Here is a 26,790-nt window from a genome sequence, read left to right on the forward strand (position 1 = left end):
TATGCTTCACTGTATCTCTAACAATGAAATTCACTATATTGCTATCCCCAGTTGGAAATTAGGCACCCAGAATATATATATGTGAAAATGGGAGAAAAATCAGTGTATAGCACTGGTGCATAGTGCTGGTGTAATTATCTTTTACTGAAACTGGCAATTATCTTTGGAGAGCAACATCTTTCCCCTTTTGATTGATAGAATTATCGTCTGGCATCTTGGGCTCTTCTTGCATGAAATAGCTGATGAAGACGTGTCTGGCTCAGGAAACTCATGATCCACAGGTTGTCAAGCACTGGCAGAGTATGATGAGTTCTTTATCCTTCTTTTAGTCTGCCCTAGTCACCTGCTGCCAGAGCCAGAACATCAGACAAACTGGACCTTTCATCCTACTCAGTGACCTGCCCTTTGGATCTTGCATTCATCAGAATGAAAAAACACAGCACACAGAAACAAACTGGACAGTGCTCAGAGCCTCAGGATCACAAAGGACAGAAATACAAGATTTTAAGCATTTGAACCTTTGATTCAAAATGCTATGGACAATACATACATAGATGTCAGAACACAAAACTCACTACAAAATTCCACCCAGGAATTGGTAGAGAATCCCACAGAGTCATCCTAGTGACTAGAAATCAACTGAAGACAAGAAACTACCAACCCATGTGAAAGTTGAGTGATGTGGGCTGAACTATGGTGGTATTTGCCAATGCTGTCCAGGCAACCTATCCCACAGATAACCAACAGCTCTCCAAAAGATGCATTTGTGGCCTGAGGTGACTGGGGATGTATAAACACTGTCTGGAAGGCAACAGCTCACTTTCTTCCTTTCACTTGGTGGAAAGAAGTGGAGAAAAAAGCAGAAGCAACAGAAGAAATGGGTCATTTGGGAACAACTGCTCCAAACCCATCCAATACAAGTTCATAGCACAAAGACAATGTAAAGTCCACAGGTCTGATTCACCAGGTTTAGCAAATCACCAGACATCCTGGCTCCAGATACACCAAAAGTAGACACCAAGAAATACATCTCCTTGACAAAAAGAAATATGTTTGGAAAGGCAAGTAACGGAAGGCAAACAGTGTGACCTTTAGGGAATAGTCATATGGACTCACAAACTGAAGTCAGACAATGTCTAAGTAGAAACAGGAAACAAAAATCATCCTTGGATTTGGATCCTAACAATAACAGGACTGGTTCTCTACTGTGTCCCTCTCATCAGTCTAGACAGTTATATCAAACAATAATACAGCCTGTAGTTAATGAGAATTAAACGTCAGTCTTGACAGCTAGAAGACAAATTCTAACGTTAAAGACACAATTATTTCCCATTTCTGCAACATTTGGTCTATTTCGGTTTGCAATCACTTGTAACTCAGTAGCAGATTAATTGCACCAAACAGATCAGTGTTAACCATGAAAGTGTGCAAGCCTTAAGTATGATGTTGCCCAGTTCTGAACTTCTGGTGACTCCAGTTCATGGGCTGATCCACAATTATCTGCTATTTTTACAGCAGTGGGGCTCTATACAGACATGCAAATTACAAGACAATTGTATAGGTTGTCTTCTAAGAACATGTCTTGCAAGTATTTGTTATATTCTTAAATTCCTGGGGTTTCACATTAAAAACAAAACAAAACAAAACCAACTTAAAAAATTCAAATCCCACCCAGGATACCACACAAACTTATGTCACAGTCCTGCAAGGCTCTTCATCTGTGTTTAGCTACATCTAGATTTCCCCCTGCTTACTGTGCATTGAATTCTCTATTTCCACTTACAGTTCTTTCTGAAGGAAAACAGTTCTGCTTAGTACAGATCCAAACTGGCTTTTTAATAAACTTATTAAAGAAATGTTCCATTTCAGCCCTCAAAGTTTGTCAGAGGTACCTCTGCACCTTATTACTAAACCTCCACCTGAAAATGAAAAGAAAAAAAAAAAAAGATAATAAGGTGCTAAAGACATACTGCACACTGCCTGCCATGCATGGAGAGACCACAGCCTGGAAATCCACTTACTCAGTGTAAATCCAGTTCAGTCATATTGACTTTTCTTTCCCTTGTGGTATATTAGCACTCAGGAAAAATCTAGCAGTGAAAGCCCTAGAGAAGAAATCTTTTGTCCACAGACAAATGCACTTCCTACATTCTGCTCTATTACAACAGGCAAAAAAGCAAAAGAGTTGTCCCTACTTCTACAATAATCCTAAGGCCAGACACTCCAATAACACATAAATAGTACATGGGCTTTGTCATGGACACTTTCTCTAGCCCTAATTCAGAGCTATCTCTACCCATTTATCCTCTCTTTCTCTACCAAACGTATGAACAATTATGATCAGTCTACTGAAAATCTGACTGCAGTTCTAACATTCAGCTTCAATAAGCACCAGATCAACCTTTCAGTTACCTGCAGATCATTACTATATTTGAATTTACTCAAGTCAGATTTTCCTTTCTGGTTTGGGGTCTTCATTCTTTTTCTTTTTTAATTTTATTTCTTCCTTTCCTTTCCCTTTCTTTTCCTTTTTGCAATCCCTTACCAAGCCAAAAAGAGATTCAATAGACAAATGACGGCATCTGCAAACAACTCAAACAATTCCATAGAAGGAAACAAAAGACTGCAGAATCAGAGAGGCTGTTATATGTCAACATAGTAAATACCCACAGACGAATTCTCAGCTGGTGTAAATCAACCTGTCGCCATCTGGTTTTACAGGGCAGCACAACCTGATGATGAACACACGACAGACAAACTTTATTCACATTAAACTACAGCATCTTAAATATAAGAGAGTATTGACCCTCTCTGGAACCTGTTTCAATCAATGGGCAAACTCTCACTTCCTCTAATAGGGAACAGACCAGAGCAGGCTCCACAAGAGAACATAAGGATGTTTAACACCATCTGAAAGAAGGGAGCCTGATACACTCTCTTCTCTTGCCCACCTCAGTTCTCCTGTTGTAGTAGATGATGTAAAAACCAGGCACATGGACACAGTACATATTTAAAGTTTTCCTACCTTTGAAAACCCCCACAACTGCACCTAGCTTGTAGCAATCCAAAGCCATAGCTGAGTGGCCTAAGTCTGGTCTTTCAATTATACGTATTCCTTTGAAATACAAGAACAAGGGGATATGCTCAGTTAGTTCCACCATTCCTCTGAGGTTGCTAAACTGCACGCCAAAGAGTTCCTGTGATGTCACACACAGCCATTGGCATCCAGGAGAAAAACATGGGTTCACCACATCAGGATTCCAACAGGTTATGATGATCAAGGGTTAAAGATCTAACCAGTGTTTTCAATCATCTACATCAGTATGAGATTTTGGCCAAAAACGTCTTCTTGTATGTTTATTACATATTGACTTCTGATGTGACAGATAGCTGATCACAACTGCTTCGGCAAGAATCTGGAGATCTGATCTCCTTCCCCCCAGCCTCACAACTACTGGTGAATTCTTGAGGACAAGAATTCTTCTACCAAAATACAGACTAGTCACTAGTCTGCCAGCTTAGAGACAGCCATTTATTTGGGGAAAAAAAAATAAACAAACCAAACCAACAAAAAAACCCAAAAAGAAAGTTGACCCATGTATTTGAATTAATATTCTAAGGGTCATCTCCAATCTGTTGTCCTCTAGAACAGCCTCTATTCACTGTCTTCTCTTGTTATTGTTTCCCACAACAGATGCACTTGCTTGCCTGACATTAACAGGCCCTTTAGGACTGAGTGCAGTATGCAAAGCCCCATCTAAAAGGCAGACAAACACCAATCAAGAACAAAGAAAGACAAAAAAGTAAAAGCTTAGTAAGAAGTGATGTCAGTGAGCTGATGGAAACACTTCAGCACAAAAATGGTCATCTGCTTAGTTCAACACTGGCTGCAAGAACTGTCGCAAGAACCTTTTCTGCCTGGCTGGTAGGTGAGCCTGAAAAGGGATGTTAATAGTCTGCACACATAAAGGAAGTAAAGGCAATGAAGGAGCTGCCAGCTGCATCCCCTGTTTCAGGAAGCTCAGGAAATTTTTTCTGTGGTTGACGCTTGCAAGGTCCGTGGGAGTATGGACCTTCAGCAGATGGGGAGGTTTCTTTCCTAAAGGATGGCTGTAACGATGTTAAAGGGCAATGAGGTTTTGACCCCAGGGAGGCCAATTACTCAGCCAGTCTCTTTTCCCTTACCTGTCTTTCTTGAGCATCTCCAGAGTCTTGAAATTTAACCTGCAAATGCTAATATTTTTCCTTTGTAGCACTGCATTGTTCCTCTTCAGGGTTTTTACACACACTTTCCATTTACCCAATGCTAACTCCCATAATGATCAATAAAAGCCAGTATATTAGTATAATAAACTTATGTCCTCAGCCATGTACAGAATTCAAATTGAATCAGAAAGTCAGCCCCTGCTCATAAAAACAACACTATTGAGCAAATGGAGCTTTTCTGCACTACGTAACAGATATCATGTATCTTTGGGTCGTTGTCAATTCTGCACATAAATCCTTCAAATCACTTAGACTTCATTTTCACACTAAATAATGAGTCTCTTCATAATCAAATAGTATTTAAAACATTTACTGCCTTGTTAAATCTAACAAGTTAGATTCATTGAGATAGTCACTTTTCTTTAATAGCCAATTTAGCAAAACTCAATGTATTCATTGATGGATAAATATATAATAGGTGGTTGTTAAACTTTAATAAATATGTTTAATAGTCAGCTGGCATTTTCTCTCAATGGCAGCACTTCCTCTCAGCTGCCAACAGGAAATGCTGCTCCTGAATGTGCCAATTCAGCCCACATTTAGGGAACAAACTGATCTAGAAGAGCAAATGGAAGCACAAATTTCAGGTAGCTTTCCTGTGCTGCTTTTCACCAGAAGCATCTTAGGTTATCCTACGATCCCATCAAGACCATCAGGTGTTAAACAAGTACACTGTCTAAGGAAAAGTATTAGCTACTGTGTTTGTCTACATTTCATACAAGGAACAAACCAGGACAGAGAGGGCAGCTGGCTACCTGAGAGTCATATAAATGATATTCATGTTATGATGATATTCATACATATGATTGCAATTTACAATCTTACTACACTTCTTGCTCACTGTATACTATATCACATTCTCTCACCCCACTCTGCGTGTTCATTGACAGATTAAATCACAATGCCTCACCTTCTAGGAGACCTAAAGGGTACACTTATAAAGCTTTTAGGTACCTAAGAAAAACTTCGAGGAGTCCACTGATTAGGTGACTGAAATCTTTTAAAATTAGATCCCTAACTCCAACTGAACTCTGCAGATCCCAGCATTGGTTCTCCCAGCAGAAGGCAGCTATTGCATATAAACTTAAAAACCAAACCAAAACACATTAAAACAAACAAACCCCAGATCAAAATACCTTCAAGAGAGACTGTACTTGTACGCTGGGCTGGGATATTGGAACATAGCCACAAGACACTCACCTGGGTGGGATTATATAGCTCCTGGAGCGGGCTTCTGGATCCTTTCCGGCAGCAAATGTCCATCCCGAATGGATTTCTACGCATTACTGGAAGGGGAAATTGAAATTAACACAGGTTAACAACATTGTTTAGCAGTAACCTACTGCAATACCTACAGCAAGAAGAGATTTTCTGACAGATCAGGGAATTCTAGAGGGGGCTGTGTCTTAATTCCTAATTTTACTTTCCCTGCAAATGATCCAAAAGCAAAATCCTTTATATTTTTTTTTTTTTTGGGGGGGGGGGGGGGGGGGCGGGTGGGGGGGGGGGGGAGGAGAGGCAAAGCTAAAGCTGTTATCCAACAACTTCCAGCTCGGGTGCACAAAAATTCAAATCTAGGGACCAAAGCAACGCAATTTTCAGCACCTGTTCCCTGATTGTCAGAGAGGAGTGGGATGGAGTCCTATAACCAACATCTCTGAGAGGCAATGTTTGAGCCTCTCTCAGTCTAAATACAGAAGTACACAGGAATCTATTATTAAAACATCTGATTTTAAAACTTTTGTCCAAACTCTTTGGTTTCTCCTAGAACAGACACTCAGCAGTACATCATGCACATGCAGACAATCACTGCTGCACTTTGTGCTTCAACCTGTATTTTGCTCTATGTATTGCAACTGAATGTTTGACTGATGTGAAAACCAACATATCTATGTCATCCCAGAAGGAGACCAGAAGTCAAAGGCTTTGTCAAAGACCTGACTGAGGAGCACTTTAGATGATACAGTGTTTCCAAGAGAGAACTTGACCAGAGCCTCAAGAGATGCAGAAAACATCAGTTTCAAGTTAGACCCTTCAGTCTGTAAAAGCCTATAGAAAAACCACTCAGCACTGATCACCCTCTGTAGTCATGAGGAAAACAAGAACTTGCCTGTTTCTTCTAATCTTATGTGCCCCACATCATCCTCTGCCCCATATTGTTTTGCTAGCTATGGGAGGAGCATCAAGCAACGAGATGCCCATGGCAATCCCAGTCAGGGGACACTTGTCAAGTTTTAATTAAGACACAAAAGAAAATATGATCCTGCTGGGATTCCAAAGACATTAAGCAGAGCCGGGCATGCTTTTACCACTGCTAGCTGCATTTTGTAACCAGAAACTACTGAAGTGTCCTACAGCAACAGTTCTGAGCTGCACCACTTGAGGACATGATGCTGCAGGCTTCAAGCCAAGAGTCAGAGAATACAGGCAAGTAATGTCTTCATACAGAGAAGCTAACACAGAATCATAATTGATACATTAACTAGTATGAACCACAGAAAAACTACACAATTCCAGTCTGGAAACATAACGGATTGCTTTGCTCACTTTATTTCTATTTTTCAACTGAAGGTAATTATTTAATGATGTGCCTGTCACTTTTCCCCCGGGCAAGAGAGATTCTTGTGACAGGAGTTGGACATGCACACTTAGTAAACAGGAGCTGGATATACACGCTCAGTAAACAATCTGGCTAATGTTTTCATTTGCTTCACAATTAGAACAATAATGTTATTAGAGGCTACAATTTTAATTTCTATGTTTAAACACCTGATTAACTTCCAGCATTTCTCGTCACACAGCCAAATATTGCAATTCCTTAGGTTTTTTGCTAATGTGCCTTTTAAAAAGTTAACTGAGAAAGTGCTGAAAACAGTTGAAAAAGATTTTCCATGAGTAATACCAGTTTCCAGTGTCTGGAAGTGGCTTTAGGAAGAAAACACTAAAGTGAGAGTGTGAAATATCCAGCAGCTCTCTAACTACAAAATTCCTGTCCACCCTGTCCCCATCTGTGGTCCCTTTCCATACCCTTGTACCAGGAACTGCATCCAGGGATGCTTTGAAGTAATCATTTTGTAGCCCCATTACAAGTAATCTTTCAAACCCCATCCTTCCAGTCAGTAGCAAAACACATTGTTTCCATTTAAAACACCAGAGCAGAGGGAAAGGGAGTGGGGAATGTTTCAGTATATCCAGCCGTTAGACTGTGATTAACTAGGATCTTGAAACACTGATGCTTTGTTCCAAAGTGAAGAAAAATAGTAATTTGAGTGTGATGTTTCCTAATTTATTACTTCACTTTTCATTTCCATTAAACACAGTAAACAGTAATGTGCATAAGTGTATCCCTTCCTGCTTCACTTTGCCAACAGGTATCAACACAGCAACACTTTATATGCAGCAGGTACCACCATAAAGATTAAATTATTTACACAATATGCAAGATTTGATTCCCAGATGTAAAACAAACAAAAAGCAACTGTCTCCCCAGCCAAAGCTAAATGCTAATGTAGAACCTCAGTTACAGAAAGCATTACATCTTTTTTATGATTCGAAATATTACTTAATTGGTTTGGTTTTTTTTCAATAAAGCCTTCAGAAGAATACTGCAGATTTAGCAGAGCAACACAGCAGCTCAATGTAGCACTTGGTTCCCTGTTTGTCAGTGTCAAGACAGCACACCCTGATGCAGCTGTACAGTGCACCTCTGCGCACACATAGAAAACAATTGTGCCTGGAATTCAACTGCAGCATCAAAATAAAGGGGAACATTTCCCTTTTCTCTGCAGAAATCTCACTCATATCTTTTGCAAAACTGTCCTTAGGTGAATAACTGAGGAATGTTTATATAGAGTTGATAACAGTGGCTAGCATGCCTGTGGACAATCTCGCCTCTCAAGGCTCCTGCAACCTGCTTTCTACTATCTTAGGTTCTCTGAGGCAGTGTTTTATTTTATGAATGACAGGATCTTTTGGGCCTGAATCTTGTCTCCAGCAATTAGCAGCAGTAAAGCCATCATACAGACATTGACTGCAGCTATACCAGTTTTAACACCACTTTGACCAAGACTGTCACACTATTGTGGTAGTCAGACTGGGGGGAAAAAAGGAAAAAAAAATAAATCAAGCCCTTTATCTTCATCAAATCTTCTTATTAGCATAGTAAATATCTAATTTTGCATTTTATGGCTTGGGCTAATCTCCACACATAATTACAGTTAATTATAATCTAATGATAAGCATTGCACATGCACAGCTCCAAGAAATGATTAAAAGATCGCGTTCATGCACACACACAGCAGCATATGACACAGCTGATAGCACCATTCAATGCCTTTAATGACTGAAGAGTGGTGTTAATTCTGCAGCTGCAGCAAAATCAGCAATTCCCTGAATTTAGCCAGGACTGTGAGCAACTGAATGAATTGTTAGTTCGTTACTTAAATACCAGAGCTTTCCAAAATGCAATCTTGGCCCATCTTCTTAAAATCTGTGCCATCCCTAGTCATTAATTTAATAGCAAGTCTGTTATCTAGGCACCAAATTTCAGTTGCTGAAGAGAAAAAGTTAAACAGCCCCACCTAACTGAAAGCTTATCAACATAATAATCATCTGTGTATATATTCACAGAGAGAAGGAAGCCACATGTGCAAGCCTTAAATTATCTCAGAACATAAGCATCCATGTACAACTTCTAGAAAAGTCTGTTTAGACCCACTGTGAATTACAGTGCAGTGTGCATGAGAACATAGCATTTCCTCAGTCCACCCTTCTAGTGTCTGTGCAGAAAAAAGTCCAGAGGTTTTGCCAGCCTTTATCCATTAGATGACCTCAAATTAGAATACAGATTCCTCAAATTAAAGACCCCCTTTGGAAAGGTACTGTTTGGAAACATACTGAGAGCCTGATAATTATTAGCCAAGCCAGGCAGCCTTTGAATCTCCTTCCATGGTCCAAAACTCAGCATGGTGACAAGCATCTGCCCCACAGGTGTTGAACTGGTGATGGCAGAGGTAGGATTACAAGTGTCAGAGTATATGGAAAAGCACATGCTGGATTTGAGTATTTACAAGAGGAGATGTCACCTCCAGTGTGCTTCTAGTAAAAAAACATAAGACAACAATGCCCAGAATAATGGGCACAGGGGGAGAGGGGAAACACACAGGCAGGTGTGGTATAAAGCCCTCATGGTTTTTTTTTTTTTGTGTGTGGTATTTCACAGCCTGAAGATCATTCACAATGAAACATGTGAAACAAGCTTAAGTTTTCTTGGCAGAAAGCTTAAGTTGTCTAGGAAGAAAGCATTTATAATGCTCTTTAGTAACTTCCAAAGAAGGTCTCAGAATGGGAGACATTTGGTATTCCCACAGGATGAAAAATGACAGGAGAAAATACTAAAATAAGCAGCCACATCAATGCAGTCTTTACCTCTCTGTAACAGGAACTACAGAGAAACAGAGAGAAGGGAAGTGGTGGTAGCTCTCTTTGGAGATTACTAGCCTGAGAAGTTATGTGAACACTGGGAATATCTAGACAGAAGAGAAAGGGAGAGAGGGAGCAAATCATGGGAAACAAGACTCTTGGAGACTTAAAACCGTAATTGTCACTTTCTCACAGAGTCAGAAGGGCAAATTACACGATTTCTCACAAGCCACTGTGGAATCCAGTCATAGAGAAGTCTCTTCTCTGACAAATAAAATAATTGGTACTTCCACTGTACTTACAAACGAATGACATTTCAAATACAGGAAGTGTGCATTCAGCAGTCACCTGTGTCACTACCATTCTAAAATCCTGTAAATGTCAGAGGCTCCCATTTCCCAGACTTCTGTAGAATAAAAGTTCTCCAATTTCTATCTAGCAACTGTTTTCCTACTTGGTAAAGTTTCATTTATATTACTTGGCCTATTCTAATTACTTGAACAATAACCAAATGTAAGAACTTTAGCGCTATTCACTGCCTCTTCAATTAACTGACTCATATTACAAATATTGAGAAAAGGTCTGAGGACATAATAATATTTAACTTTTCATTACATTGGTCTAAAGTATGAAAATAAAATTCCCTAATACAGCATTGCTTAAAACTGATATACATAATTCATCCCATCCACTTGGAATACAGGTTGTCTTGCTGAGAAAATAGGATGCATTGGCAACAGTATGGCGAGATTCTGGTTGAAGATGGGATCCTGTTCCTGTTTCAGAGAAAAATAATCAAATATATTATCTTTTTTTTCCAGTCTGATTTCTGTATGAAAGGTTGAAAACTGACAGCAGTCTGCTTGCTTCTTTTGGCTGAAGTACATGGCTTTCCAGCTAATACTGCTGTCCAACTGGCCCTAAATTCAGGACAGGGTTAATGCTTTCCATGGAGCATCTTCTTGAGAGCAAAGAGCAGGTACATAACTTAGTACCTTCTCCCAGAACTCTGAACAACCAGGCTAGGGTTCAACATTCACCTAAACATTCCCTTCTCAACCTAGACAGAAAAATAAGTGTCATTTGTCCCTGGCAAGACAGCAGCATCAAAGCAGTTACTTACATCTTTGGCATCTCTACTCATCTTTACACAAGCTACTGCCCTCAAACTCCTTGACTTTTTAAGTCAAAGCAAGAGTAACTAATCACACCCATACTAAAAATGAGAGATTCTCTTGAGCTAAAGATTTGGACATGGTTTGTCTTCCAAACAGACTTCTGCTATGACCTCAAAGCAGCACAGAAAATTACTTCTATTGGGTAAATAGGATGAAGGACTGAAATACAGATTCAAAGACTGCACTAAACACCTTCTCAGAGACATCCATACCTCAGTCACAAGCATATGTCTGTAAATGATATTATAAAACTATTGCTCCAACTCTGCTGGCAAGAATCATGCTCAGGGCAAACTGGTCACATCTGAATACAAACCAAGTACAGATCAATTTAACAGTATTTTGCAGATGCAACGCTCTTGAAGCATGAAAATACTGAGGGCAAAGTTAAATAAGCAGCCCTAGGAAGCAGCTCTTTTCCGGAGTTCATCAACGGTTCTTGGACTGAATTTTTCGCAATTTGGAACATCCTGTCCACTTACCTTTCAAACACTTAGCTAAAATCATGCTGAACAAGCTTGTCATTAGTAACCAGCTCATTCTGCTTCAGGAAAACGAGTGTTCCATAATAATTTACCACAATCTGCTCTGCAAGACTTCAGCCAAGTCCAAACCTCAGGCAAAATCGGAAACGGAGTGACAAAAAGACCGCCTCGTTTCAAACTTCATTAAAATTCCTGTGCTCCCTTCTGAAGGCTGGGGACACCGAACAATATGGAAGGGTTAATTTTTAATCAGCAACCAGGAGCATGAGGAGTGAATGCAAATGCTGTCAGCCAGCACTGGCTCCACAGACTGAGTAAAGTTACTCTTAGATAGCTCTCTTGGCAATGATTTACAAACACTAATCCTTCAGCAGCAGTTCACAAAGATCAGCTGATGGATAGCAACATCTTGTGACATCTGGGGCGTTGTGCTTTGTTGCATTCACCTCAGGATTTTAGAGTAAATTATCATCCCTTCATCCAGAGGCAACAGGTACAGAATTTATGACCAAACTTGTCTGGCCTCTACAGTTTTTTCAACACAAAACTGCATCTTTCTTTGCTGGAGCTTGGAAGATCTGTTTTTTGTAAACTAAAAATCAGATTAGGTTCTGTATGTGAGCATGCCAAACTCTTAAATGCAGAGAACGAGATAATTCTTATTCTCCATGTTAATGTAGAACTAGATTTTCAAGAATCAAGAATCAAGAATCAAGAAGGTTGGAAGAGACCTCAAGGATCATCAAGTCCAACCTGTCACCCTACACCTCATGCCTATCTAAACCATGGCACCAAGTGCCACGTCCAATCCCCTCTTGAACACCTCCAGGGATGGTGACTCCACCACCTCCATGGGCAGCACATTCCAATGGCCAACCACTCTCTCTGTGAAGAACTTTCTCCTCACCTCCAGCCTAAACCTCCCCTGGCGCAGCTTGAGACTGTGTCCTCTTGTTCTGGTGCTGGTTGCCTGGGAGAAGAGACCAGACTTGCTTTACACCAGACAGTAACTAGAAACAGGGGTTTATCCAGCATGAGAAACAACCAAAATTCAGAGAACCTTACCATTTGTGACACCACCATGCCTCACAAACAAATCAGAGACATTACTGAGCTGAAGGCTCTAGCTACATAACAGACACAATACCAAAAGCTTGATGTTTCAGAGCTTCACTTGAGGAGCTGAGATGCTGTATTTCAGCTTTTAAATACTGATTCATTGATTCAGCATGTTCATCCTGCCCTCCCCTGATGTTTCTACTACCACTTATGTACCAGAGGGACTTATTAAAGTAAGACTGTGCATGGATACAAGAGGTCACACCTTAGAGAAAGGATTACAGATAAGACAACCAGCAAAGGGACCAGCAAAACCACCATCCTTAGTTCCCAGATCAGAAAAACAGAGACAAAGAGGTTAAAGACTTCCACAAACCAAATTAGTTGCTACAGATTGAATTCATTTTAGGAAGCAAGATTCTAAGATACTTATTTAAGCTCCTACAATTTGCAGAGAGACACAGCTGAAGAGATGGGTAGCCCCATGTTCCTCTGGAGGTAGCTCCCCTTGTTTCCACTGACCACCAAATCTAGATGGGTTGGCAATTGAAGTTACATGAAATAAATCCTGGCACAGCAAGGAAATGAATCTCAACATTTGTTTCTAAGCTCTAATCACTAATTACAAAGGTTGTAAATGCTCTCCAAAGAATATAGAGAGATTTAATTACTTTTTGCTTTAGAGAGATTTCCAGAAATAAATTTAGATTTTATCCTGTTTGTTCTCAGATTAGCATGCGGATAGGTTTAATTGGGCACAGTGGGGAAGTTAATGTTCTTGGGTGAATTTACGCAGAGACTTAGATCCTTGGTCACCCTACAGACATTGCATGCAGCATAAATTAGCACAACATCTTCCCTGCTAATGAACAATGAGCAACTTTTTTCCAGTAATTTTTTAAAAATTCAATCCATACAGAGTTTCTTTAGCAGTCTCAAGAAGTCATCCACAAACCTATAACAAGAGACTCTTCTATATGTTTTACTTCTCACAAGAAGAGAGCTCTGTTTTGTGTATCTCTGTTACACTCAAGCATACACGGCTTTGAATGCAGCAAGTTCCTGTAGGTGCAAAGTACAAACTTCTCTGCTACAATCTTGTTTTCCCTAGAATGAGTTGCAGGTTCGGGGTGGGGGGTGTCACAAAATTTCACAGGGTAGGACTGGTGGATCACAGAATCATAGCATCACCCACGTTGGAAGGGACCTCTAAAGGTCATCTAGTCCAACACCCCTACAGCCAGCAGCGATATCCTCAACTAGATCAGGGTGCCCAGAGCCCCATTGAGCCTCACCTTGAATATCTCCAGAGATGGGGGCCCAACCACCTCCCTGGGCAACCTGTTCCAGTGCTCAACCACCCTCATTGTAAAGAACCTTTTCCTAACACCCAACCTAAATCTACTCTTTAATTTCAAATCATTGCTCCTCATCCTATCACTGCAAGCCTTTGGAAGCAGTCTCTCTGCAGCCTTCTTGCAAGGCCCCCTTCAGGTACTGGAAGCTGGCAATTAGGTCTCCCTGTAGCCTTCTCTTCTCTAGGATGAACAACCCCAGCTCCCTTAGCCCATCCTCACAGCAGAGGTGCTTCAGCCCCCTAATAATTTCTGTGGCCCTCCTCTGGACCCACTCCATCAGGTCCATGCCCTTCCTGTATTGGGGGGCTCCAGCACACAGTACTCCAGGTGCAGTCTTACCAGAGCAAAGTAGCAGAATCTCCTCACCCGATCTGTTGGCCATGCTTTTTTTGATGCAATTGTTCTTCTGGGCTGCAAGCACACACTGTCTGCTCATGTCCAACTTCTCATCCATCAGCAGCCCCAAGTCCTTTTCCTCTGGGCTGCTTTTTATCACCTCCTCCCCCAGCCTGTATTCATAGTGAAGGTTGTTCCAACCCAGGTGCAGGACCCTGCATTTGGTCTTGCTGAACCTCATGAGGTTCACTTGGATGCACTGATGACCATGTCTGCTGCCTCCTCATCTCCATGCATATTCTGGTTTACACCACCCAAAATCAGGTGTCCCAAAGTGCTGATCAAAACATTCTGCTTTTCTTACAGAACTATTTCTGAATTTTTATAAATATCAATTTTCTTTCTTTTCTTTTTTTTTTTTAATCATCAGCATCAACTTTTTTCCTTCTTCTTTCTTTTCCCCCTTTTTTTGGTTTCAAATGCAACTTTCTACAAAGGAATCAAGAAACTATGGAAAAGTGACCAACTTTAGCTATATATATTCAAAAACCAGACATGCATTATGAATTTGCATGAAGGAATGCTATAGATCCAGTATATCAAAATGCAAATAAAACCCACTCTCTTTCTGGGTGTTTTTCCTACTTTTCCATGACAAGTTAGCCATGTGTTTTTCAAAATGAAACTGTAATAATCTAGGAAGACTGGAATATTTCTAGTGAATTTTGCAGGTTTCCAGAAATGCCTCCCTCCAACGCCTTCATACACCCTGTAACAACATCAGCAGGCACATCTGCCACTGGGTTCTCTTTACAGCAAAGAGTTGAATGCTCTACTCTGTTCTTCTTATCAGCCTGGCTTTCAAGCCTGTAGACAGCTGGATACATCCCATCTCTCTGATGCAAGTTCAAATGAAAACTGTGTAAATGTAGGTCCATTGTCCTAAAAAAACCAGAAGCTAGATTTCTTTTTCTGTATTTCCCACTACTTCCATTACACTGTTAGTACCAATCTACTTGACAAACATGATGTATGAGCTTCCCCCCACACCCCCCCCAAAAAATAAGAAAGAAAAATGGGGAGGGAGAGAAAAACCTTTAAAGGAGAAATGTTTCCTCAGAAAGCTGTAATTTTAAAAGCATTTATCTTGAATCATGGTCAAAATAAGAATGATGGCTGCTGCAGCTGCAGTCTATTTGAGCTACTGTTTCTTTGCTGTGCTTCAACAGATGTGCACTGAAGATGAAACACAAAATCATATTTGCTGTGGATATACTCAAATGCACAGCAAGTCTTCTCAGAAGCCAAGCAGAACAGAAAATAGAGCTGCAGCAGTCATTTTAACCCAGAGCAATTAAAAGCTCAGAGTTTTGGTCTCTGAACTTCAAGGCACATTGATTGCACACACACACACCTGACCTGACACAAACAGAGACCCAAGGATTGTGTCAAGGAACACAAGGCATTTCTGTCCCAGCACCACGTCCAGATGGACAAAGATTTACCAGCTCTGAAGCAGCACCCCTGATATTTTTACTGTGATCACATCCTCCTGATTCTTTACTGTGATTTAGGAACAATAATTTTCTTTACAAAAAAAGAAGCACTGAACAATTTGATAAGCAGGAAAGAAAGTATGAAATCCTGCAGTAATCACTTCCAAAGCAGTCATTCATTATAGCAAAGAGGATTAAGACTGCAGCTTGTTGGATAAGCAGATGAGCTCTTACAAATTAAGGAGGAGGCTACTTCCTTGGCAAAGCAAAGAGCCAAGTGCTTTTATTAAAAAGAAAAAACTACCACAGAAAGTAAAGGCCTGGTTCTGAGATTTGCAAAATGTCCACACTAATAATTACTACACAGCTGGGCTTTACTATCTTATTCCAAGAGTTTATTCTGTTTAATTCTTCCTAACCCCAAGTAATCCCAAAACACAGAGACACAATCAGCTTCTTTGCAACATCTTTTACTTTTCCAGCAGCTGGTTATCACTACAGCTGACCAGGATCAGGGTGGATGTCATGTCCAGCCCCATCAGACTGAAATTCTCCAGCAATCCTGCCTTCTTCCAGCAGGGTCCATAAATCTGTATGAAGAGGCTCAGAAACAGCTTTTCCACACCCTTCTCTCTGTCTTAGCAATGAGCTGTACACAGATAATACTGCTTTCATATACAAGAATCCCCTCATGTGGCAGTTCTGAAATATTCCAAACCACAGAGCCTTCAAAACATTTTACATATGAATAGGACATTGTCAGCTCCCTCAGACCCAGGCTGCACTTCACCACACAGAAGAGTAAAATACACATTAGCACTATAAAACTTCATCTCAATTAGCATAATCTTTATTTCCATTATAGAGCCCAGCTATACAGCCAACCTCGGGTGAGGTACTGAGCACTCTGGACCTGTCTTTCTCTAAGGAGAAATTCCCAAAATACAAGAAAACCATTCAGAATGGTGAATGTATGAGCTTTCAGCACCTGCTTATCTTTCAACAGCTCTGTTCCCTTCCTCCACCTCCTTCCATTGCTGCCATCATTTCAATGAGTTCAACTGACACCTTCTGATGTACTTTGTCTACAGAGAAGAAATGCAGCCATGCCTCACACACACCCGGGTGGATGGGCCACGCACACCAACTCCACCTCCTGAAGTCACATCCAAGGGGAAAAGGGAGTGAATGAGGAAAGATCTTTCTGTGATTTTACTTCAGAGCATTTAAAGGGGAACCAAAACAGGCAGCAGGTGCAAAAGATACATATTCTGGTATCACTACCAAATAGAATGCTGGATAGAACAAAAATTTTTAATTGACTGAGACTTCCTCCAAATATGGACATGCTGTATGGCATGGGATAGATGCTATATAGATATACACATACAGCATGAGGCCACTATGCAAGTAGCTCTCTTCTGTACTAACTAGGAATGAAGGAACTGCACAGTATTTCAAGGTTCAGTTTCTGAGGCTCCAGAATCCTGGACACATTTGTGACCCTTACTGGTAATAGCAATATTTCAAAATTAGCAGGCAAAATAATAAGCTTTGGTTTTAGTCACCAGCCTGCCAACTGCATTGTGAAATTTCTATTAATGTTGCAGCTGGTGACCAATAAGTATCTAAAATACAAGATAACACTGACTGTACGACTCTGAAGAAGACAGGCAACAAAACTGCTAGGCAGAACCACAGACTCAATAAAAAGTTTTCCCACAGGAAACAAATGCTATTCTTGCATGTGTGAAATCTCATGCAGAGAGCAATATAAAGAGCAGGAGAGCAAAAATAAAAGCAAAGCATCTTTTCCAGAAGAATTTCCTAAAATAATGCCAATTAAGTTATAGTTCATCTTTCAGAACTCATTTCTAAATTTGCCAGGACAAGAAAATCCACCTTTGTGAAATTGATTTGATGTCAAACTCTCCAAACATACCCTTTTGGTAAGCTATCCTCACCTTTCAGCCACTGGACCTTGTGCAGCTGACTGCTCCTCATGGCTATAGTTCTCTTCCCTCTATGCAGGGACCTATATGTAGTGATGAAGGTACCCATTAACTTTCCATCATTCTGTGGCAAGTTTTCTAGGCTTTTTCCTCACTTTTCTTGCTTTCTTCTGAATATGTCAAAGGATAGCACTACAAGCTGCTGAGAGCAGGGTGCCCTCTCAGCACACAGCACCACAGCATCAGCCCAAACTCTGGTTCCCCCAAGGATCCCATGGGAAACGTATCTGCTTAGTGATAATTTCCCAGTTACAGGTATTTTTACAAACTATCAAATATTTTTTAAATCAGCTTGTCAGATTAATATGCATTCGCTTGCCAATTTAACTTTGGGTTTATTCATTCCCATATGCACCTGTATGGGAGAAATTCTGACATTCAAATATTGTATTATTAAACAAAAAAGAATGTCACCAGCTTGGAGAACTAATTTTAACTTGGAGAACTTTTATTTGTGAAAAGATGTTTAGGCTAGTTGTCTCTTGTTAACCTTCCAAGGCTGCAGAGAAGGCTCCTGTGATATATTACAATCTCGCTCTGCTCTCAGTTCTGTGTGGATTAATTTTATCACAAGTTCTTGAAAGCTGAAACAGTGAAACTGCATTTTAATTGGAAGTATTTTACACTTTCAGCTTAAAAATATAAAGCAGAAGAAAAATTACAGTTTAAGTGATGCTTTCTCAAGCTACAGAGTTGAATGGCAGATAGGACTGACCTGGAGGGAACAATCTCAGAAAGCTGCTGCTTCTAGGATAATCCTTACGTTTTACACTGAAAACTCCATTTGTCTTCATTAAATATTAATCAGTCATTATCAAGGAGTTATATATAAAAGCTGTGTTAAATAATAGAACCCAACAAGTGAGAAAATCTGATCTGATTTCAAATTTACAATAAGGGGTTGTCACATATTACCCTTTTCCAAGTTGAGATAAATGATCTCAGCTTCATGAACTCAAACAGATCTCTGTCCTTCTACATGGTTGGGAATTGTACCTGAACTCTCTGCAGCAAAAGGGAGATTTACCAAGACAGACTGCTTGAGCTCTCAGCAGGCAACACAGTCAAACCATTTTATTCAGCTGGGAAGGACACCATTTCTGTGTATATATGGAACTATTCATGCAGGTATGATATGACTGATTGTATTATACCCAGCTATGAGTGAATATATTGACAGTGGCATAGCACACCCACCACCAGATGCTGGTATTCTTTTATTTTGCAGTTACTTCAATTTCAGGAGTTGAAACATGCTGCATTATGTTTTACTGTTCAAAACCCAACAATTAAATGGCAGTTTATTTTGGTTTCTCCTTTCCATTCTCTATATTTTTCTCCTATCTACTTCATTACAAGGCTTCCAGGCTAAAAGCTGAAGTGATAATCTGAGAAAATGGCAATGTGAGTTTTTTCATCTAATAGAAGTCTCTTATTTAATTACCTTTTTTTCCCAGAACACACTGCTTTTGTGTACTCTACTTAATCAAGCTCTTGACATATTTTCCTGTCAAAACCTGTTCTGTTTTTCTGAAAACTTTATCCTCTCCTTCTTGACCTTTCCTCATTCTGCACCCCCGAATCCCCGCCCTGAACTATTCCCTTTATCACTCTGCTGCTGCCCCTGCATGCCCCTGCCAATCTTCTTGGCTCATTTCCTGCTAACCATTTCTCTTCCCTCACTTATTCTACTTATTCCACTACTGTCCACCTCCCTCCCACCACATTCCCAAAGCAATAAGCCAAGAAAATCCCCAATTTACTCACTAACCTGGACACCACACCAGGAACTCTGATCTCACTCAACCAGAGCAAGGAGTAACAAAGGGGTCAGAACAAGTGGCAAGGAAGAGAAGGGACTGAATGTGTAGGGACTCAGTCGCTCAAGAGGAAACAGGAAACAGCCCTCTCCTGTGTGTCCCTCTAGACTTCCAGGGCTTTAATCCCATCCCTCAGCCTGGCAGCCCTTTTGCACCGCCTCAGTGTCCCACTCCCAGCTCAGCACTGTCACTCCCCTTCTCTATTCCCAGGAGATCCTGTCCTCTCAGAGGCCCTACATTAGCTAAAACATGTGAAAAGTAAAATAGCAAATAAGAGACTTGAGAGGCAGGCAAATTACAACACCAAGAACTACATACACCAAAGGGAGGCCAGAAGGCATGCCCAGTTTTATTTATAGTTTTCACTCAGCACTTTGTTTTTCCTGCAGTTAAGGCAGTTAAAGAAGATGACAGAGTTCGAGGTTGACAGCATTGTCACAGACACACAAAGGCACGATCAGAGGAGAGGTTTGACAGAGACACTGCTGAGTGCTTTCCTGCTTCTCAACAAAAAGTAGGTTTTCCTTTCCATTTTATGCACACAGTTTCAATTTTCTATCTTAAATGTTTAAACAAAGAGCAGTCACCCCCCTGCACAACTAAAGGCTGTGAATATGGAAAGCAGTCCAAGACCTTACATGTCACTTTCTGAGAGGATGGACAAGAAATATAGTTATCAAGGCTGTGCTCCAGCTAAAGTTAGTGTCAGAAAAAAAAGATTTCAGGCAAATACAAACTCTCTTAGAAATGAAGACTGCCTTCACCTCAGCTATGAATGTTTCCTTGAAATGGGAACCCTGAAGAGAAAAGAAAATTAGAAGACCTCAGGGTGACAATCTCACTGTCATTAACCCTGCAGAAACCACTTTTGCTATATTGCATTTGTGGCTTCTGCCAAATGTGTGCAAATTTCAAATGAGTCCTGAATATGTGCATTTGAAAAAATAAAACCAAAACCAAAACCAAATCCAAACCAGTAGCATTAATTTTACTGCTCAAGACCTTAGCTATATTCTTTTCTTGCTGTTTTGCATTGCCCACAAAATAGCAAGGGATACAAAGGCTGTAGATGAGGATGCATGTGAAGCTGAAAAATCAGAGCTTCTAATCACCCTGAGGTAATTGCAACATAAAAAAAGAGTGCAGGGTAAAGGTAACCAATGGTTTTATTTAGATCCTCTCATATGAACAGGATTAATTCCATGCTCTGCAGATGTTAATTTGTGTCTTCCTTATACTATAGGGAAATTAAAATACAGGGTGGTTTGCTGTGTACTCTGCTTACAATGTCAAGACAATTTAACTGTTTCTGTTGCAGCTGTGCTGCTTCCCTTCAAAGCAGCCCACCCTAGCCTCAGCACTCAGAGGACCTTATTTAATTCATGCCTCACTGAGGAATGTCCTTTTAAGTTGGAGGCTCTCTTTGCTGTCCTCTTGCCATAGTATTAATGCTGCTAAGTACTGGAATTCAAATAAACTGCCCTAGGTTAAAGTTCAAGCTCTTAGGAATAATATGTTTGGGGATTTGGTACAAGCTCCTCCATAAACTTTCCTTTGTGGCTTTTTTTCTCAAAACACCCTGATGGCATCATCCAGCTGTCCAAATGCCACCACCACAACAGCTACTGCTAAACACCAGTCTCTGGTTGGACAATGCAACATCAGCCATCTCTTTCCAGACCTGTTTTTCTCCAGAACATCCCTGCTGGAGCTGGTTCTTTGCATTGAGGCTTCTTTGTATGGAACAGGGTGGAAATACAACGTATTTCATGGAAAGAAGCCTTGGCAAAGCTTCCCCATCACCAGCTGGGAGTTGAATCTTCTGGTCTCTCTCTGTGGATGGTATTCAGGGCTTGAGGCTCATTTCAACCTGTTAGTCCCAAACAGTAGCCAGCAGTCAGGTCATCCTTACCCACAAGTCAAATACAACACACAGGGCACAGAGAGAAAAGGGGAAACAAAACAGAAGCACAAGGAGTCCCAAACAAACATAAGGGTTTCTTCCCTTCATCTGTTAGCTCTTTCTACAGCCAAAACACAGAGTTAAACTATGTACATGAGTAAGGTTTCCCAGGACACAGGGTTTCCCAATGCTATTTGTCTAATCAAAAAGTCAACAAGCTATATCATGGATTTCTATTGCAAGGACAACACTTGAGGAAGAAACCACAACATTTCATTTCCTTTCTCCCATGTTTTCCAAATAGCATCTGTTTGCTCAATGCAGACAAAACAAAACACAACAAAACAAAACACAGGCTTCCTCCTTCCCTTTAAACTAGAGATTAAGATACTCAGATAAACGTTAATATTGAGAAGTAAGTGACCAAAATGATTCTTCCAAACCCAAACAGCATTTTTCTTCTTTGCCATCCAGACACAACATAGGAAGAGCTGTGCAAAACTCATGTGGGCTCTGCAAATTTCTACAGCAGTAGCTCCCTCCCATCAATGCCATTTCTTCTCACACCAAAGCTTAGGCCAGGATTAAAGTGCCAGGGGGAAACGTCTGAAGCACAAAAGGTCTTTTATTGGCCACATTAAGTACAGTATGTGGGACAGAAATGCTAAAAGCCAAAGGAAGACTTTCAGCTTCCCAGCAAAAAGTTGCCATTAAAAGCAGTCATCAAGGCCAGGCGTCAAGCTAACCATATGCAGGTTGACAGCCAACCCCATTGCTTGTCACTTGGTGAAATCACTGTCTACACACTAACCTCTCAAACAAGCACTTAATACATCTCACTGCCCAAATCACACTGAAAGGACATAAGTGAGATGAACTGCAGGCCACCCGCAATGGTCACTAATGATGCAATTTATTTCTAACAGTTATGACATTGCATAACCAGCATTACTGTTTGACTTGAGAAGTGTAGAACACAGCAAGAGCAAACACTTCTTCCTCCCTGGATCACCTTCCCCTTCCCATGACCTTTCTCTTCTGCAATGGAGTAAAAATTAGTTCTAAAAAATTGACAAAAATGGGGAGAAAATGATAAAGCTAAAATAAGACTTAATAAAAAGGTGCTCATAATCAGCATAAATTAAAAAACAAAAAAGTGTTAAACCAAATTCTAGTACCTATCTCTTTTCAATGACAGCCTTTACACAAAAGATTTGTCCAACTTTCTTGCCTGATTCTGTCATTCACTGCTGTCACTACACAAGCACCAGTGCTACTGGGTTTCGACACCCAGGAGGTTATTCAAAATACAAATTACACAATCCAGCACTAAACACAACAACTTTCCTGAATTATGGCTGTTTCCTAAAATACAAGCTGGTACCACATTGCTAACTGTGGCCAAATGCATGACCAACCCATGCCTATCCAAACCGCTTCAAAAGAGAGCAGCAGCAAGAAGACACTGCCAAGCAGGGACACTCAGCCCAGATTTTCAATGCAAGCACAGGTTTATTATTAGGTTGTTCTTTTGAGTTGTACTACCAGTGCCTTAGCTACACTGGATAAAAATAAAAGCAGAGCACATCCGCCTACCCCGATGCAAGCTGCTGCCCGTGCTGCGCAGCGAGGAGGAGCACCCAGCTGGAGAGATGCATGCTGAGAAGCCCTGCTGCCTGGTGACTGAGGTCCTGTGTGGGTAGGCACAGCCTGCCATCCACAGCCCTGGGCAGGAGGGAACAGAGACACAGGTCACACAGATGCCCAGCTGGCTCCTACTACCATCACATGTACTACAGAGACCTGCCAGGGGAAAGAAGAGAGGGCTCTAAGGCAAGGACAACATGGCCACAAGTCAACTCCACTGTCATCTTCCATGCAGTGATGACAGCTCTCAGTTGGCTGGCTTCAAGTCAGACTGGACTTTCCAGATCATGCAGCAAGGTGTAATGAGTCACTTTACACAGTGAGCATGGGGAATTGGGAGAGGAGAACAGGAAACATGGGATGCTCTGCCAGGTGGAACAAGTCAAGCCAAGGTCACTGGTACCAGTGCTGTTACACTGCATCACCTTCTCTGCAAACATCGGTGAGTCTGCTTTCCGTAATGGGGAGAAAAATATCCCCTTCAGAGCAAAAGCCTGGAGCTGGGCCAAAAAAAAACATGGGGGAAGACTCAGGATAGAGTTAACAGAGTAAAAGGTGCTATTGAGGATTATATCCATATAGAAGACAGAAGCAAACTTGTCACTGGTATACAGGAATAATTTTCCCTGTGTAAAATCTGAAATTCACTTTGAAGCAAAGAGAAAAACTTCAGAACTTTTGCAGGTAGCAGCAAGAGCAGCAAATCTGTTGTCTTTCTCGTATGTATACAACAAACAACTACTCGCATTACTCAGCACTGCCTACTTCCACCTTCCTTCCCTCCACTATGAGTGCTTCAAGGACTCTTGCCCCAGAGAACTTTTGTGTTACTAAACTGTAAAACAAATGGTATTTAAAAACTAAACTGATGATAAAACAGAAATACAAAACTGATGATAAAACATACTGCTTCTGAAACTGAGCATTCAAGAACATCTTCAGCAAAAAATAGATTCCCTACTGAAAAAAAACCCCAAACCTCTCTAATTGTTATTTGTCTGTATTTAAAGTTCCTATAGAACAGTTCTTACTTATTTGTCAAGAGCCAACCAATGCAACTTGAGAAGTGCCATTACGGTTTTCCTCCACATCATCATCATATACAAGCACTTCTCACAGGCAATGGGCTTGAGTCTTGGGCCAAAATTCTTGTCGGGAAGCAAGATGCCCCACAGTTTATACTTCCCACTGGAATTTACTTCTGAACTCTGCATTTGCTCCCTTACAGTCTTCCTGTGTAACCTTGTGGGTACCACTTCAGCTCAGATTCAGCGGTATACTGAAGTACATCATGCATGTGAGTTGAAAATCAATGCAAGTGTATTGATGCAGTCATGACTTGCTGAAGGTCAGAAAACAAGCTGGTGACAGAGCTGGAAATAAAACAGAGACCTCTTGATCTCAAGATCAATTCCTTTAACCTCCAGGCCACATTTGCATGAATTAACAAGGGAAACAATTCATCTGCAAGTGGTCTGAATCATTTTAGCGATCAGGTAATGTGTCCCAGTTCTGTCATTGTTACATTTATTGGCTCAGAGCTCCAATTTCCACCCCCATGCCACTTGCCCAACAATTTCTGTCCTTGGGAAAAAGTAATCAAGTATGATAAGGATGACAATCATAATTAGCTTAAAATACAGGCCTGCTGACATGTACTGAGAACACATTTTAATATAAAGACCTAATGTGTAGGGAGCAAGACTAAAGCAATAGAAATTTTAGATTAATTGAATGTGGATATCCAAACTCACATTATGAAAAATGATCATTTTAGGAAGCAGTAGGAATTCCCTTTACATAAATTACTCCTTTAAATATTTAAAATCCCACTTCAATCACAGTAGGAATGAATGTTTAATATCTGCTCTTCTGTAACCTGACAAAAACATTTGTAAATGCATTTAGCCCAGTCAGTCCCAGTTGGCTCTCAAAATATGGGCATGAGAATGTGGACAAAGACCAAACAAGGTAAGAAACAATCTGATTTCAGTCAGGTAGCTTTGCTGAGCTATCTGTCATTACGTAAATCACTTGCTAGAGAAGAAAGAATAGACTCAAATGCTTGAAGGTGACTCTTAGTAACCGCAACCAGTTATGAATTATATCACATTAGCACCACTTTGCTATTTTAGAGATTTTTCTTTTTCCAATACATTTGTCTATCTTCTGCCATTTTTCACAGTTAAGCAATTACTGGTCTGCTGGAAAGCTGCCAGCTGTCAGTACTTCTGTCAAACTGACATTTCACAAATATGTAAGAGTCTGCATTTCTGATGATGAATTCTTTACCCCATGTGTGACAGGATAAATTACTGCCAGCAATACCTACACAACAACTCCATGGGTCAGTAGGTTTCCCCTAAAGAAAGACAGGCAAGGTGAAAGTCACTCTCACAGGATGACAACTGCCACATCATGGGATTTAAAGGGAGAGGTGTGTTTGGGGTTTTTATTAACACTAAACTTCATTAAAAGCCCAGCCACCAAAATGCCACAGGCACTATGGCCACGTCCATTGCATCAGGAACAGCGTGTGATGAGAGTCAAGCAGAGCTACATGACAGGTCTTCATCAAGGAAGCAGGAATACCAGTACTAGGCTCTCTCCTCAACACAATGGACTACACATTCTTTGGGTCTTCATGAAGCATTTGAGTCTGGGTGAGAAACAGATGATAAAGAGCTAGGTACAGCCTTCCCCATGCATCCACACAGTGAGTACACGTGCACCACTGCCTCCTCCCTGCTTTCCTCAAAGCTGCAGATGGCACTGGCAATTCGCTCTGCTAAGTCATCATGACTCCTCCAGATGCCCTCTCCTATCTCTACTGCCCACTAAGATAATGCTCACTAATTTGCAGGGATAGAAATCACTCAGCCACACTGATTAAACCTCTCAGAGGAATAGTTGTAAGCAAACAGGCCTGAGTAAATTCATCTCAAGAGTTTCAACCTTTCACTTAAACATGCACTGATTTTTAATCCTCTTGCTCACCCTACAGACTCACACACCAGGGATACAAATGCAGAGATTGAAGCCACATTGATACAACACAGATATCAAAGCCATACTACCACAAGCAGTATTTTAGGTTTATAATAGTAGTGTTGGATATGTGTGCCTACTGCCTAAGCCCACCATGGCAGTAACCACTTAACCTGTCCTAACTCATGTCGCTTCCAGCCAAGGGCAGTGAACCCTGGTGGGTTTCCACACCTTTGCCTTTCTCACTGCATTTCTTTCTAAGCCATGCCTTGTGCCATCCAGTGAGGAGCTAAGACAGTGTGGAGTCAGCAAGCTGGTGAATCAACCTCATACTGAGCAGAGCTTGACCAGCTTATGCAAGCACCCAATTCTTCCACCCTGGGAGAGTGATTAAACTCTTTGCTGGAGGAAGCAAGGAACAGTCTGAGATCGCTCAGCCTGTACACTCGACGCTAACACTCTCAGCCAACACCCAGAGGTTTCTTTACAATTGAGGAAAGAGAAGTGCTAGTATCTGTGGGGAAAAAAAAAAAAACAAGGCTTTTTCCTTGTTCTTTTTGATGATTTCCAGCACTATCAAAAGACACAGAGCCACTTCTACAGTTAGCACAAACCTCAGCAAATCCACTGACTTTGATAACACTACAAGAACAACTCTGACTGTGCTTCCAAAGCCTTAGCTACAAATAATAGTAATAAAAAACACTCTAAATTTTCGTTCCTATTTAAAAACCCACTGACTGTCCCTGATGAAACTGAAAATACTTGCTTTCTACTCTCCCAGGCAAAAATAAAAATGTGCTTTTCTCAAATCTAACAGA

General features: G+C 40.8%; 1 protein-coding gene across 2 annotated transcripts in view; it reads right to left on the minus strand.

Annotated features, from left to right (window-relative positions):
* CHST11 (carbohydrate sulfotransferase 11) overlaps window positions 1-26,790 on the minus strand; it is a 161,423-nt gene that overhangs the window by 85,077 nt on the left and 49,556 nt on the right. For both annotated transcript variants that reach the window (XM_054386837.1, XM_054386836.1), the window contains exon 2: window positions 5,461-5,552. In XM_054386837.1, coding sequence (XP_054242812.1) covers window positions 5,461-5,552 — 92 coding nt within the window. The remainder of the gene's footprint in view (window positions 1-5,460; window positions 5,553-26,790) is intronic.

The sequence above is a fragment of the Indicator indicator genome, chromosome 14 (assembly GCF_027791375.1).
Source record: "Indicator indicator isolate 239-I01 chromosome 14, UM_Iind_1.1, whole genome shotgun sequence".
Taxonomy (NCBI): domain Eukaryota; kingdom Metazoa; phylum Chordata; class Aves; order Piciformes; family Indicatoridae; genus Indicator; species Indicator indicator.